Genomic DNA, 15970 nt, shown 5'->3' on the forward strand with positions numbered 1-15970 from the left:
AAACGGGTCTGATGTTGAGCAACAGAGCTTTAAAGTGTTTAGAAGAGGAGCAAAGAGATGATGGGAAACACACTGAAGCTGCTGTTATATGATCAGCATTTTACAATCCAGTGAGATTGTACGTGAAGTTCCGTGGACACACACACACACACACACACACATACACACACACACACACACACACACACACACACACAGAATACTAAAGACCTCTGACACCTGTTCAGTGATCAATTTCCTGCTGAAGGAGATAGTGAAGCTGTGTCTCTGTCAGAGATCACATCTCAACCTCTGCTTCCTGTTCAGAGCTGACAAACAGCAGCTCCACTCGTCCTCCATCAGTGGCAGCTGGAGGAGAGGATACTACACCAGCTCTCAGGCATCAGTCGCTTTTAAGACCTGAAGATACACCAAACGTCAGGTCGGTGGTCAAGCTTTGAAATGACGGAGTGTGTTCAGATGTTCTACGACTCATCATAGACTGCATAGGACGTAGTCACCGTGACGTCACCCGTTGGTTTGTGGACTGAAGTTTTGAAACCTTGAGTTTGACATTTTGGTCGTCGCCATCTTGTTTTTTGTCCGTCGCCATCTTGTTTTTTGTCCGTCGCCATCTTGTTTTTTGTCCGTCGCCATCTTTGTTTTTGGCAGTCGCCATCTTGGTTTTTGTCCGTCGCCATCTTGGTTTTTGGCCGTCGCCATCTTGGTTTTTGGCCGTCGCTATCTTGGTTTTTGGCCGTCGCCATCTTGGTTTTTGGCCGTCGCCATCTTGGTTTTTGGCCGTCGCCATCTTGGTTTTCAAACAAAACTGATATTTGATATCTTTGTCTAAGCAACACACTCAACTTAACTGCAACTAATGCTTCATTCGTTCAGGATGCTAAATATGTCTGTTAGCTGTGTAAATATCTACTGTGAGCAGAAACAAACAATGATGAAAATCTGTCAGACTACTTTAAAATGATCATTTCAATGAAGCGAAGTCAATCAATCACTGGAATCATGTTGTATTGTATTTAATGGACATTTTGTTTCAACAGAACAGTGTTGTTGAGCATTTCCATTTTATTTTGTCATCACACTGTAGTAGCAGACACTCAGGCACTTCAGCGGCTGCAACCTGGAAACTTAGTGGTTCATATAACTACGGCAGAGCAATCCTATAAATACTCCTGAGAGTGATGCGCTCTCTGCCAAAAACCATGTCAGCACGGGGTCTGGTGGGAGTTTACAGTCTTCTTTGTGTACAACGTTCAAGTCTCTGATATTTAATACAAAACAAACAATAGAAAATATAACTGAAAACAATAGCTGGATGGAAAAAGGGAAAATAAATGTTCAATAGTTGATACATCTTCTCTTCTGCAGCACTGACTGCACAGTGAAGAGACTTCTTCTCTCGTACTGCACCTGTAAATTATATTAAGTTTGATTTTCAGTGCATTTTAATTGTCCGACTTGCTGCTGCAGCTCTTCACGCACACATCACATCCTTATAATCATCAGTGAGTTGTAAACAATTCAAACTCGTGGCAATATTTCAGAATTAAAAGCGTTCGTTTGGACTCAACACAACCTTGAGAAAGGCAGAGTGAGACTCTAGTGCAGCAGCTCCGTGTTTTATCCTCCACAGAAGGAGTAAAGTGCACTTTTCTCTGTGCTGAAACACACAGGACTCGTCTTTACAATACATTCTACATTAAAGACACTAAATACATCGTTTAACAGAGCTCGTCTGAATAGAAATGCAGGGAGCTGCAGGTGAACTCTGCTTCACCTCGTCCTCTGGTTGGCTAAAGGAAGTCGTCACTGCCCCCTGGTGGCACAGCGGGCGAAGTGCAGATACTGAATAAATACTGAATAAATAAAGTGATGGCAGCTGACATATGAAAGTACTAACTGTAGAGTTCATGGAGGAAAGGAGGAGTTGAGGTAGAGTGTCACATGACTCCTGGTTCAGACTCGGGAATAAACTCTCCTGAGCTCTCAGCCCGACGCGTACCGGCGATGCCTTCAGGGACCCTCTGCATTGACTGCACAAAAGCTGCGAGTTCAATTCCCCCCGAGTGAAGTTGGCTGCTGCTCACGTTCCTCCTCACTGACTTACCTCCAGAGGGAGTCCCCCCCCCCCCCCCCCCCCGCCCCCCTCTCTCTTTCAGTCTTTTAAAAACAAGTTCTCCTCCTCTGCTCACAGGAAGAGGTTTATTTTGGCGGGGACGGCCTTGCAGCCGGTGGTGGAGAAGTAGTGTCCCGGCACGGGGGCGTAGGTCATGTCTCCGGCCACCGCCTCCACCACGTCGCCGCGGCCGCAGCTGCCCCGCTGGCAGAGCTGCGAGCGGACGCAGCGCTCCACGTGACGCCGGCTCAGCGGCAGGAAGGGAACGAAGCGCGTGATGAGCTGCTGGCGGACGATGGAGGACTGGAAGAAACCGCCTGGAGAGAGAGAGAGAGAGAGAGAGAGAGAGAGAGAGAGAGAGAGAGAGAGAGAGAGAGAGAGAGAGAGAGAGAGAGAGACACGACCTTCAGTCGCCTTCATCCCACAGTGATGCAACTAAGAGGCTGTTTGTTTGTTATCCTGCACCGCTGCATCTCCAAAATATGAAATATTATATCATCCTGAGACTCAAGCCTCAGTCCAGAAACACAAAACTGTGAATATTACACCAACAGTTCAAAAGATACTATTTGCTTCATATTTAGTTATAGTTTTTACCACTATCAACTGCTATTATCCCATTTTGTATCTCTGTTTCATTCATTTAAAACTAGGAAGCATAAAGTGTGGAGACCAACGTGTGCCGTTGAACACTCACTCGCTGTGCTGTTGTAAACCGTCCGTGCGATGGCTTCCTGGAAGTCCTCCGCTGTGATCTCCTCTCGGTCCCGTCCGGCCTGCCGGCTCTCCAGAACCTTTCTGTGGATCACCTCCTCTCCTGAGGTGCTGCACGCACACGCACACGCACACACACACGCAGACAGACACACACACATAAATCCACCAACATGACCCACTAAACTCTTCTTCATTTCTGTCGTCTATCGACCAGAAATCATGAATATTAGATTTACTTATTTGTGCTTTCATTCAACACGTTGTTCACGTGCTGTGTAGTATCGTTAGGCTGTTATCGTTACTAGTACTCTTATCGATAGTGTGTGTGTGTGTACCTGATGAAGACGTAGATGGCTTTGCGGTAGTTGGTGCGAAACACAACGTGGGAGGGACCCAGGAAGGGCTCCAGGACGTCGATGAGACCCGGAGGCATCTTCTCCATCTCGTCAAACAGGAAGACGGAGCGAGCGCACTCCGTCAGGTTCCCCTGCACCCAACTCTTCAACTCCTCCTGGAAGAAAGCAAAGGAGGGAAAATCAGAGGGCTGCAAACAATAAGCACGTTTCTATTCCACCCACCAAATCCTGCGTCTCACGTTTAATCTTTAAATCTGGATTAATGGCCCCTGACTCACCCTGTACTCCTGGACCCGGTCCGGTAAGGGGAAGTGCAGCGTGGGAACAAACTGGTGGACGTACGGGCTGCTCATCGCCGAGCCGTACAGGTGGTTCCTCAGCATGGAGCTGACCAGCGTCTTCCCCGTCCCGGAGGAGCCGTGGAAGGACAGCACCAGGGGCCGCTCTGGGCTTTTATTCTGCAGGAACCTCGCCACCTCCTCTGACACGATGTCCTGGGCCAGATGTTGGCCGTAAACATTCTTGTAGAGGTCCCACTCCAAGTCTGGTTGTCAGGATATAAGGACAGCGGAGAAGTTGATGTTACCAGACATCCTCAACAGCTCCATGGCTGACTGCTGAAAACGGTTTACACCAAAATAGTCCAGGAAGTGGAACTTAAAGTCCCCTTTGCACAGGAAACCAACAATACTATCCCAGCACGTAGACGTTGTTTGGCTGAGGAACTTGCTTTTAGATCCAAATTAAGTAGTAGTACAGTAAAAAATACAATATGTACCACTGAGATGTAGAACAGTGAAGAGTACAATATGTACCACTGAGATTTACAGTAAAAAGTAGAATAGTTACTTCTGAGATGTAGTTGAGTACAAGTAAAAAGTAGCAGAACATAGAAACAACCAAATGAAGTACAAGTACCTCACATTTGTAATTGTCTCCATAGTTTAGAGCTTGTAACTTGCTAAATAAAGACTTGTCCCAAGCTTCTATCTTCAGTGTTTAGCTAACAGCACAGAAGAATTTCTGTGTTTTGCTAGCTAGCATAACAGCTAACTAGCAAAGCAGTGATTACAACAACAGTATTAACTAACTCTCCGTGAACACTGTGCACTAACACGTCAGTCAGCTAACCCTTTATTCAGTGAAACAAAACAACATCACAAATGTTGAAGTCACTGAATAAACACATTGCGATACCTTCGCTGTTTTTTTAAGCTAGCTAGATGGCTAGCTAGAAGCAGCAAACTGACGTTAGCTAGCTACACATCTCGTCTTACCTTTGATATTCGGCTTAAAGTCGCAGTCGCAGCTGTCTGATATGGTGCAGTAAAGTTTCTGAAAAACGCCACAGACCGGACTACAAAGGTATAAAAACAGCACAGACAGGATGGCCAACATTTTGGCTGTCCGCTGGCAGAGAGCAAAACCGGAGGAACCTTCTCCGCAACGGCGACCGGTCAGTTTGTAGTTTCTCTCCTTCGCGGAAGTCCGTCCACAAACACGTAACGAAGTGACAGAGGTCACTACATTTCCCAGAAAGCATCTGGCATGGGGGCGTTATTTTGTGGGGACACGTTGGAAGATCACAGTCCAGAAAGCATATATATATATATACACACATATATATATATATATATATATATATATATATATATATATATATTATATATATATATATATATATATATATATATATATATATATATATATATATATATATACTGTATGTGGTGCTGTGAGCTACAGTATTTAATGTGAAACAGGACACAGAAGGATAGAACACTGATTATTGAAAACACAGAAACAAACTCAAATTATCTTTTTTATTGTTTAGAAGTCATTTCAGCAGAAATTCCAACCAAAAACAATTCTTGATTCTCTATAAATGTAGGATATACTAGCTTTGTTACAATCATTTGTTAGTTGCTGAAAGAAAATCGCTCAGGGAGGTGAGTTGTGTGCATAGCTTATGATCAACCTCCAGACAAACATATGTAAATAAATGCTTTTAAAGAATACTAAAGGCTGTGGCGACGTAAAACCCAAATCCAGACTCTTCAGGTCAGTGGTTCATCCGTGTGATGAATAAAACATAAAGTGGTGTAAATACAAGTGATTCAACTTTGATATAACGAGCTGGATTCAACCGGCGTAGTGAGAAGAAGAGACGACAAGCTGGAAAAATAACGGCCGTACAAAAACAGTTTCCCGATAAAGAACTGATGAAAGAAGTCGATGAAGAGTCTTAAAAGCTTTTCTTTTTGTAAATGAGGGAAAATATTCTGCCTGTTTCCAGATTGCTTCTTCTATTCATTGAGTTTGATTGTGAACTGAATTTGAAGACCACAAACTGGAAAACCTTTGACTATTTTTCACCATTTTCTGTCACTTTATAGTCTAAACGATGAACCAATTTAGAGATGACTAAACAAATGAAACATATTTAAATTGATGAGGAAAGTCTTCATTATAGCAGCCCGATCATGGCACATAACGTCTGAGTCAGTAAAGTAAAGTCAAGACTTGTTTCACCTTTTTTTACAAACAGAAAAATAAGATTTTAAGACTCTGCACAAGATAAAAAGTTCAAACTCCAAACAAAAAGCGTCTAAAACTTACAACAACAAAGCATCAACCAGCCAGCTGGTTGCCAACAATTGAATTGCAGAACGTGTCCTTGTTTGTTGCCTCTTTGGTGTTTGTTGATCTGAAGACTGCTGTAAACAAACTGGAGGTAAACATCCTCGTGAACACCGAAGGGGCGAGAAATGTGCACGAACCGTGTTGCTCCACCAGGGGGCAGCAAAGACCTCTACAGTCTGCACAAACCCTTCAAAATAAAAGCAGAACAGTTTGTACCACAGAACGAGTGTCTTCCGGCTGACGTCACGTTTACTTGTGACTCTTGTTGGCTGAGGAGAGAGGAGAGAACTGACCCTCATACAAGTCATCCTCCATGGAGCAACAGAGCAGCAACGTGCAGAGGGGCTTCACCGAAACACTGACACCAAACACAACAACAACAACAACAAACAGGAAACAGTATTTCTCTCCTCGCCGGCAGCAGCGCTCTGTTATCACAGTCGTCGTGGTGCTTTAGGATCATTCAAGAGAAGCTTTACAGTAGTGATGGTGAGATGAAACTTTTCATGCTTTTATTTATTCATTTATTTAAATCTTTATTTATTTATTCGTCCATTATTCGTCCAGTCTTTGTGTTGTCGTGATGTTCCTAAAAAGTTGTGAGGATGAATCGGTTTTCAACCGAGAGATCAGCCTCCGCTATGTAACTGACAGGTGAAAGTTCCATCCAATAAACCGGCTTGACAGTGAGGTAAACATGTTTATTTTACATTTCAGATAAATATTAGACATCAACACGACGTACTGTAAGGTAAAAGTAGCCGTGCTGCTGTACTCGTGTTCAGTTCAAACACTTTAAATTCACAAAGCGATGAAGAGAGAACGTGTGATCATGTGACAAACTAAAGTTCTGAACTGACCTCAGCACTGATTACAGCATCAGTACTCTCCTCCCACATTAAATATTCAAATTAGAAGATGTTAATGATTAACACATTGGAAAATGTAGATACAACGTTATTCTGTTATTGGGTTTAGATTTAGGGAAGGTCCAGCCTTCAGCCTTCAGGCTCGGCCTCGTCTTCACCAAAACACAAAACTACTTCCTGTTCTGTTTCCAGATCCTGGCACAGCGCTGCATATTTACACGGATATCTTCCATTCGCAACTTTGGTTCATGACGGCAGGATACAGTTTATTCCCGACACGCTCAAGTCCTCGGTTAAGAATATCGATACTGGAAGAGGACGGCAAAAATGAGAACACACGGAGTTTGTGAGAAGACAAATCAGATGTGAAGACTGTGAATTCTGCAGCTTCTCGGTTTGCGTCGTTTGTCCGTCGAGTGGTTTCTCTCCGGGGTCAGCGCTGTCTGGCGGGCGGCTCCAGCCTGTTGGACAAGGCGGTCAGAACCTGGTCGAACTTGGCGTATCGCAGAGCCTGGCTCTCCTCGGCTCCCCTGCTCCCCCACAGCAGCCTCATCTGGAAGTCGGTCAGGAAGAGCTCCAGGACCTCCGGCTGCTCCTGGAAACCTGCAGCATCCAACGTCAACAACACCACCGGATCAGCAGCAGCACGGGCCGATAATAGTACTGGATCAGCAGCAGAACGGGCTGATAATAGTACTGGATCAGCAGCAGAACGGGCTGATAATAGTTAGAGATTGAGACCATGAACTCATGTGTACAATGTTTCCTGAGGGAATAAATCAAGAGAGACTCATCTTCTCATCGACTTCTATACAACCAGAGGTACACACTGGGATATTCTCGAAGTTTATTCACGTGTCTCTCCCACCACTAGGGGGCACCAAAGTCTGAACGTTTAAAAGCTACAAGTATGTATTGAATGCAGGTGCAATGTCCCTCATCAGCACCACACAGTGTCCTTTACCTTGTAGCTTGCTCTCTGCGTTGGAGCGGTAGATGCCCCCCAGCTGAGCGATGGTCCTCGCCGCCCCCAGGTGGAACATGACCACGTCCACCCCGACCTCGGCCGGCTCCCACGGCTCCGCCCCCCCACCCACCGCCGTGCTCTTCTCCAGCAGGGACAGGAGGGGCAGGACGTGGGGGAAGGTGGTGTTGGACAGCGGGCAGCTCTCTGGAGGACGGACACGCAGAGACGGTCAGCGTCTTCGGTTCAAACGGAGGTTTGTTGGTCTGTAAATCGGACACGTACCTCTGCCGTCGTTCAGGCTCTTCATAAACGGCCTCAGGGTTTTCTCGTAGAGGATGGCGCCCTCTGTGTGCCGCTGCCGTAACGCCGTCCAGGTGTGCTCCAGACGGGACACCTGGGAGACAGAAAGACGTCAGCATTAAACTCTGGCACTTTAAAACTCTTCCACATGGAACCTGTGATTTAGATGAGAGCTGAGGAATACATTTGGAACAATGTATTTAAATCACACTGTATGTCACGCCGAAAATAAGGTGTTTATTGAGACATGGAAGAAACAAAAGAAAGTAATATAATTACATGTAACGGGGCAGAGAGGGCTGAGAGAGCAGAATGAACGCTGACATGTTATCGGTCAGTTATCACAGCATGCTCACCTGCGGCAGCTCCAGCGCTCTCATGACGGCGGCGAAGCCGAACATGTCTCCCGTGGTGCCCTTGAGCTCCGCTGCGATTTGGATGATCTTGTGCAGCAGGCCGGCCCTCTCCTCCGTCGTCCCCGTGCAGCCCAACACGTCCACGGCCAACATGGTCGCCATGGTTTGGAACCTGCAGGACGAGTTGAGCTCATGTGACCAGTGAGGAGACTGACACTTAACGTCCTGTATTACTTTAGGAGGTCTTTAGGAGGTGAAATCTCGTGTCCGGGACCTCTGAAGCCTTACTCACCTCTCCAGCAGGTCCAGTCTCAGCTGTTGGCCATGTGGCAACGTGAGCAGCTCCATCCCAGAACTGACTCCCATCATCCTTTGTGCCTCCGGGGTTACCTCCAGAATTCTGGCCACCTGGGAAACACAGACGCGTGTTTACTGGTCTACTCCTGAATAGGTCGCTTTATATTTGGTGGGTTGATGAAAGCGGTGAGACTGAATCAAAGCAGGTGTGTTTTGGGCTACAAAGTGAGGCTAAAGAGTTCAGTGTAAAAACACAACGAGCTGCTCTTTCCCATGATAAATAGTCATTTTATCCACTAGTAATCATAAGCAGCTTCAGACAGTACCATGCAGTCGGCCTTGGTGATATGTTTGGCTGCCGTCTTGGGGTCGACCTCCGCCAGCAGCTCCTTCACCCGCCGCAGGACGCCCACCTCCAGAGGTTTGTTCTCCGTGAGCATCAGCGCCGACAGGTACCTGCTCGGTTTGAAGGAAGAGACCGTCTCCACCACCGGCGACAGGTACGCGTTCCCGTCCTCCACCCTCAGCGGATCGATGCCCGCCGAGCCGTCCTCCACCCGCAGCCTCTCCACGTAGCTCTGGGGGTTCAGCTCCGTGTAGCAGCTTCCGAGATCATCAGAGGACGGCGAGTCCCGGCGAGGTCGGGGTCCCTCGGTACACCGTTGGCGGAGGGTGCCGTTTGGAGAGGCGGGATACAAGCGCCTGGAGAGGGACGGGGATGGAGCCACGCTGGCTGCTCGGATGCTGCCGGGGCTCCTGGACTCTGAGGCTGGAAACAACAGCATGTTTCAGTCGAAGCATCAAATCATCAAGGTGTTAGTCAGCGTTCAGGAACGGCAGATAAGAAAAAGGTTCTTACTTCTTCTTAAAATGACAGTTTCCTTTTCTTTAAAGTCTCTTAAAACAAGCAGGGGGAAATGGTGCATTTGTGTTGAGACTATTTCCAGTGGCGGTTTAATCCACATGATAAATAAATAAAAGTATTTTCATGATTGGAGATGTAGGTACAAATACAATATCCAAAAGTGACAAATATCTCCATGTCACATATTTCAAGAAAAAAAAAGAATAGTATTTGTCAGAGTCATCTGAGGATAGGAAGTTTATTAATAGCATCGATGACATCATCAGACAACAAAACAGAAAATAACAGTGCCTCAGTCTCGTCTGCTCAAACATATTTTGGACAAATAAAGTGCCGCATCCTTTAAATGAGGTTGATGTAAAAATCACATTTAGTTCTCGGGTAAAGCTTCCTTGTTTTTCCCCTCGCGGCATCCTATCTGACTGAAGCATTTGTTTTAATGTGTGATACATTTGTCTCGGGAAAGAGCCTATCGACTGTTCCAAAGTCAGATCAGGAGGTTATGTAGTTCAGGTACGAGCAGCTGTTGGGTTACTTGCTGTCATGACCTTTAGATCACAATGACTCGGGAGACTCTCTCCTCTGTACGTAGGTGCAACGTCATATCATTGTAATCAAATCAATGTTTCCTCTGGTCGGTTTTTTTTAACACCTTTTACCTTTTTTTTGGCTTGCACCTGCTGAAATTCAATGGTTATTATCGCTGCCGTTGTGTTTTAAAGAGAACAAAGTGTCTGAAAAAGGACAAAACATCTGGAGTTCATTTGCCTTTGTCCCATATCAAGCTGCCACCACAGCTTCACTCTTATCTCAGTACTACATCTTGTGGTCTTATCAAGGTTCAAGTTTGCCACGTGAGGCTGTTTAAGTTCAGCTCCCCTTTATGTAACCAACCCCCCCCCCCCCCCACACACACACACACACACACACACACACACACACACACACTCTGGACCTCAGTCCTGTTCAGCGTCAGCACCCTCCGAGAGCTGCTCTGATCTTCAGAGCTGGGAGTCGGTGGGTTCAGTTCGCCGGCTGCTGCGAGGGAGGCTGGACGCACAAACAACGAGCTCGCTTTGACGCCTGAAATCCGTCGACTGGGGACGCTATCGGTAAGTGTTTACGTCAAAGAGTCGCCGCTTCATGGGCTAAAGTATGGTACGGTAATATAAAGCTAAAAGAAAAAGGTTTAACTGTTTCCGTGCTGTTGTTTTTGGGTTCATGGTGCTCATTCACTACTGTGGCATCCCTTCAGCTATTTAACGATGAGGAGACCATCACAGTTTGGAGGTTTGGATGAGCAGACTCACGGCAACAGGAACAATAAACAATAATGGCAATTAAAGCAAGAGCATTGCGTTATTGTTGGGAACAGATGCGTATCAGCTCATGTTTCCTGTGTGCAGAATGAGAGGGGCGAGGTTTTCTCTCATTGATGAAGAGAACATGTACATTTATTACATGTAGTCTTGGCTGTTTATTGTGTCAAAATGACTTTTGCTGACACAAAACTATTCATCATGTTTGAAACAGTGTGAAGCTGAAGCTGAACATTTTACCAACAGTAGTGGTTCTTGTTAGCACAATATGTGAAAGCTTGTTTGACCTTTGTCCTCGTACAAACAAGAGGCAGCTGCTATTTAATCCCTTTAATCGTTCGACACCTGTCATTACTGAGCGCAGCATGTACATGAACACAAAGCTGTGAAAGCTGAGAGAGGGAACATCGACCAAATCCAAAACCGCTTTTGTAAAAACCTCCTGGGAATGAGCGGCAGGACTTCCCACATTGAGTGGTTCCGTAACCAGGAACATCTGGACGTTATGTAAGCCTTGGAGCTGAAAATGCTTTGTGGAAAGTCTTGTTTTGGCTGCACTACTGAAACAGTCTTTGCTGTCAACTGTGAATGGGGTGATATTTGTTCATGACAGCGACCCTCAGTCATTAACCATGTGTACTGGTGCTATTTTGCATTGGCTGGCACTTGGCACTCCCAAAGTCAACTGGAGAGACTCAGAAGCATTTGGCATGTATCTTATTGGATTGCAGGAAGATGATAGTTGAAAAGTAATTTCGGAAAGGCGGATGCTATTAGCACCCAGGTGTCCGAAGCCAACAATAATATGAATTAGATACTCTAAGTGTATATGTAGTAGAAGTTGTGTTGCCTAAATCTAACTAAACTAAGCTGAAAATAATAATAATAATAATGATAAAAAGCACGGAAAATAATATGTATAACACAGGACTCTACTCCTGGCTGAAAGTCCTAAATTGGAACCATTCATCCACCTCTTTGTACTTCTGCTGTTACTACTAAATAAAAGCCTTTCGGCTCGCTAACTGTTGCTAAATTACATCATAGCTGCCATGTGACTATTCTTATCTGGGTGCAAATAGAAACTATGATTTTTGAAGGTGTCTCATTTTGGAAACTAAGATTTCTCCTGCATCCAACTTCTCCTAAACAGTTCACCAAAATTTGAAACATTATTTTATTAACATTATTAAAATACGTTATTTTAGATTGGCAATACTAACAGTACATGTTCAGTTATTTTTAAGATTGTTTGTATTATGAACAGTCCTCTAGGATGTGAAGGTATACCTACAAAAAACTACATTTGATGTTGGGAGTCGGTCATCTGGAAGCTGGACAACTCATGAACTCTAGGTAGCGTTTTTGCAGACAACACAGATTGTTATCTCTCTCAGATCCTCAACATTGGAAGTTATTCTACATTTGTATCTTACCACCAACCAAACTTAGCAAATTCCCAACTTCCAAAAGCCAGGCTCCTCTGATCCTCAGACGATGCTTTCCAGACTAAAATGAAAGGATCTAGAATTAAAGGTACTGTAGATTTAGGATGAAACATGGTTCTGCAACTGCATGTTGCTTCTAATCCAATTATATTTTATACTAGGTAATGTAATCAAAAATGGTATTCTTCTTAAGGTTCAGGTCATCTGCAACAGTTACATCATTTAATACACTACTAACCATAATTAGCAAATGATCTAACACTCTCATATCTCTTATCAGAATCTCTTTCAGAGATGTACCGACCGGCCTTGGTGGCACTTGCGGTGCTGCTCTGCTCTTCACTCTCGGTTAACGGAGGGAAAGTCTTGGTGTTCCCTTTGGATGGAAGCCACTGGATCAACATGAAAGTCCTCGTTGAGGAGCTTCACGCCAGAGGCCACGAAATCACAGTGATGAGGTCATCAGACAGCTGGTACATCAAGCCAGAGTCCCCCCACTACAAGTCCATCACAGTAAATTCCTCTGCTGGTTTTGATGAGGAAGGCTTTGGGTTATTTGTAGACACAATGATTAACATGCGGCGGAAAGGTGCTTCGCTTTGGGCTCGTATATCTCTGGAGTTTGAACTGGTGGACCATTTCTATCAGATGAATAAGCAAGTGGTTGAGATGGTGGGGGAGATGTTTGAGAACACCAAACTGATGCAAAGCCTCCACGATGCCAAATATGACGTGTTCCTGACAGACCCTGCGATTGGTGGAGGGGTGCTTCTGGGTCACCGTTTGGGTCTTCCACTTGTCTTTAATGTGAGGTGGACTATTCAGGGTGAGGGGCATCAGGCGATTGCACCTTCCCCATTTTCATATGTCCCAATATCAGGGGCAGAGCTGACTGACAAGATGACGTTTCCCGAACGAGTGAAGAACTTACTTTTCTATTTCTTCACCCGTTCTCAAATTTGGTATGTCACAGAAACAAACTACAAACCGTTCGTCCACCGTTACTTTGGAAATGACGTACATTACATGGAGCTGTTTCAGGCAGCAGACATCTGGCTGATGAGGAACGATTTCACCTTTGAGTTCCCACGACCCACAATGCCAAACGTCGTCTACATGTCAGGATTTCAGTGCAAACCCTCCCAGCCCCTGTCTAAAGAACTAGAGGACTTTGTCCAGAGCTCTGGTGAACATGGCGTCATCGTTATGACATTGGGATCCCTGGTGGCAAAACTTCCTGAGGACATCACTGAGGACATTGCCGCTGCTTTCGCCCAACTTCCTCAGAAGGTGATCTGGAAGCACAAAGGCAAAAGACCATCCACCCTCGGCAACAACACCTTACTCTTGGACTGGCTGCCTCAAAAAGACCTCCTGGGTCACCCAAAGACCAGAGTGTTTGTGGCCCACGGAGGTACCAACGGAATCCAGGAGGCCATCTACCACGGCGTCCCCCTGGTCGGACTGCCCCTCATGTTCGACCAGCCTGACAACTTCTTCAGGATGAAAGCAAGAGGTGTGGCCAAAGTCCTGGACATTGCAACTGTGAGCAAAGACAACTTCCTGGAGGCTCTGAAGGAGGTACTCTACAATCCAACCTACATGGAGAAGATGAAGGTGCTGTCCAGCCTGCATAGAGACCAGCCCATGAAACCAATGGACCGGGCTATGTTCTGGATCGAGTTCGTCATGAGGCACAAAGGAGCAGCACATCTAAGGACGGAGTCCTACAAGATGTCAAAGATCCAGTACCACTCGATTGATGTGGTGGCGTTTCTGCTGGCAGTCATTTTGCTCGTATTTACTGTTTTTGTTTCTGCTGTTATGTTTTTGTGGCGAAGAGTGTTTTCTAGACGCAAAGTTAAAAAGGAATGAAGAACGTGCTGCTATGTAGTTGTTTCACTTTTTCTTGATTTGGGTCTCTGGGAAAGAAAACAAAAGCATTTGTATTGTTCTGTTTTGTATTTAGAGTCCTGAGCAGGATACAAACAGTGTTAGGGGGTGTTCACATGTTGCGTCCAAAAAACTTCTGGTTCTGGAGGTTCTGGGGGGCTTAATTTCAACCGGTTGTTGGGACGTCATTAGACGGAAAGGGTGAGGCAAGTAAAATAATCAATGGGACAGAATGTAAAGCAACCCGCACTAAAATGTATAACTTCTCCATACATTTACCGTAGACTGATATTTACGGAAGAAAGAGAATATATCTGCCACCTGAAATTGGTGGTTCCTCATCACGTGACATGTGGTGCGTGTTTCAAAAGTTTCACTATTTTTATTTCAGGGTGCATCTGTCACGCTCTGAAAAATATGCGCTTGGGAACGCTTGTGCACTGCAATGCCGTCACTCTCGCTTTGGAGCGCGCCATACGCGTGTCTGCTTTGACAACAATGGATTACTGGGCGCAAACAACGTGACACGTGAACAGCCCCTTACACTGGTGGAGGTGTTGGTAAAGAGGTCATGTTTCTGTTCTGTTCGTTCGTATGACTGTGAGAACGATCATTTAAAAAAATCTACAAATAACTAACAATGCAGTTTTTTGGAAAGTCAATTTGTTGCTTTTTCGTCCACATCCAGGAATGCTCTTCACGCTTTTTAGTTTGTAATTAGAATCTGTCTTCTTGTTTTTCATTTTTGAGAGGTTACTGAAACAAATATTTATTCTCAGATTGCGTAGTGTGCAGTTATGTTTAAAACATTATGTCATTTGTTCCAATTACCACTCTGAATGTTGGATTGTCTGATTTAAAAAAGTAAACATACAACTGTGAGCACTATTTTAAAGGATTGATAATGGGTATTGTTTCTGTTGAATTAAGGATATAAAATAAATGTTGACATGCAACAAAGCTCTCCAGCCGAACTCTGTACGTTGCGGTTATGTGATATGCGCCTCAAACATTAATCTAGCCGCTTTTTTAATTTATGAAAAAGCAGCAAAATAACTATGATAAACTACCATGAACTATGTGAAATACTTGATGAAGCAGTGTGTGTGGTGTGAGCACATCTTTATTATCAAAGATATGTTTTTACCTGTAATAATTTGCAATGCAGTTTGATTAAAAGTTAGACCTTGAGTCACGTTATCAGCTTTTAGTCCATATCTAGAAATGTTTAAAAGGATTTCTTGTTTTTTTGATAATTGTCTTGAAATAAAATAGAATTAATCTTATTACTTGTCTAAAAAACTTGCACATGTATCTTGTGATTGTCTATCACTAGGGTGATGATTCAATATTGTTCATGATTTTTAGTGATGATATGACGTTGCACAATTGTATGGGAATTTGTCTTGAGATATAACATGCTGTGATATTATCCCATTCAGTTGTTGTTTTTATGATAACGTTTAGCATTCTGTCTCTATAACCCACATCACCTGTGCACCAACTTGGTCAACAAAGTAAAACAATCAAAACACTCCGTCATGAACTGAATGGGAAGAAAGGGCAGGTCCTCCTGTGTCCTGGAATACTTTAACAGTGGTATTCATTGATGATGAAACTACTTCATGACTTCACGTAAAGGGCGTCAGAACAAAGAGGAGGACGACGTTAGTTTGGTATCAAACTCACTGTTGTTGTACAGAGTAGAGAGAGAGGATTCTCCAGCGGTCAGCGGAGGCCGGTTGTCCTGCTCCCTGTTTACATCTACCTCCCTGTGGTGGAGAGAGGAAGGACTGCATGGAGAGAGAGAGAGAGAGAGAGAGA

General features: G+C 44.7%; 3 protein-coding genes across 3 annotated transcripts in view; 1 reads left to right on the forward strand and 2 right to left on the reverse strand.

The window, feature by feature from the left end:
* Window positions 1-2167: 2167 nt before the first annotated feature.
* Window positions 2168-4602, reverse strand: tor2a (torsin family 2, member A). The gene is made up of 5 exons (XM_079269551.1): window positions 4467-4602; window positions 3468-3733; window positions 3169-3344; window positions 2814-2941; window positions 2168-2433 (listed from the first exon to the last, which is right to left on the reverse strand). Exons 1-5 carry the CDS (start codon window positions 4585-4587, stop codon window positions 2189-2191), a joined length of 936 nt encoding a protein of 311 aa, XP_079125677.1. The 5' UTR covers window positions 4588-4602; the 3' UTR covers window positions 2168-2188.
* A 1835-nt stretch (window positions 4603-6437) lies between these two features.
* The window catches only part of sh2d3cb (SH2 domain containing 3Cb), a 22240-nt gene continuing 12707 nt past the window's right edge, over window positions 6438-15970 (reverse strand). Inside the window, exons 6-12 of the mRNA XM_079270260.1 lie at window positions 15836-15939; window positions 8948-9390; window positions 8617-8732; window positions 8325-8496; window positions 7951-8062; window positions 7666-7872; window positions 6438-7304 (exon numbers count right to left, since the gene is read on the reverse strand). Of these exons, the coding sequence (XP_079126386.1) occupies window positions 7135-7304; window positions 7666-7872; window positions 7951-8062; window positions 8325-8496; window positions 8617-8732; window positions 8948-9390; window positions 15836-15939 (1324 nt within the window). The 3' untranslated portion in view covers window positions 6438-7134. The remainder of the gene's footprint in view (window positions 7305-7665; window positions 7873-7950; window positions 8063-8324; window positions 8497-8616; window positions 8733-8947; window positions 9391-15835; window positions 15940-15970) is intronic.
* LOC306778653 (UDP-glucuronosyltransferase 2A2-like) lies at window positions 10508-15432 on the forward strand. The gene is made up of 2 exons (XM_079270261.1): window positions 10508-10598; window positions 12534-15432. The coding sequence occupies exon 2, from the start codon at window positions 12548-12550 to the stop codon at window positions 14126-14128; it is 1581 nt and encodes a 526-aa protein (XP_079126387.1). The 5' UTR covers window positions 10508-10598; window positions 12534-12547; the 3' UTR covers window positions 14129-15432.

Source organism: Melanostigma gelatinosum, assembly GCF_949748355.1.
Source record: "Melanostigma gelatinosum genome assembly, chromosome: 6".
NCBI lineage: Eukaryota > Metazoa > Chordata > Actinopteri > Perciformes > Zoarcidae > Melanostigma > Melanostigma gelatinosum.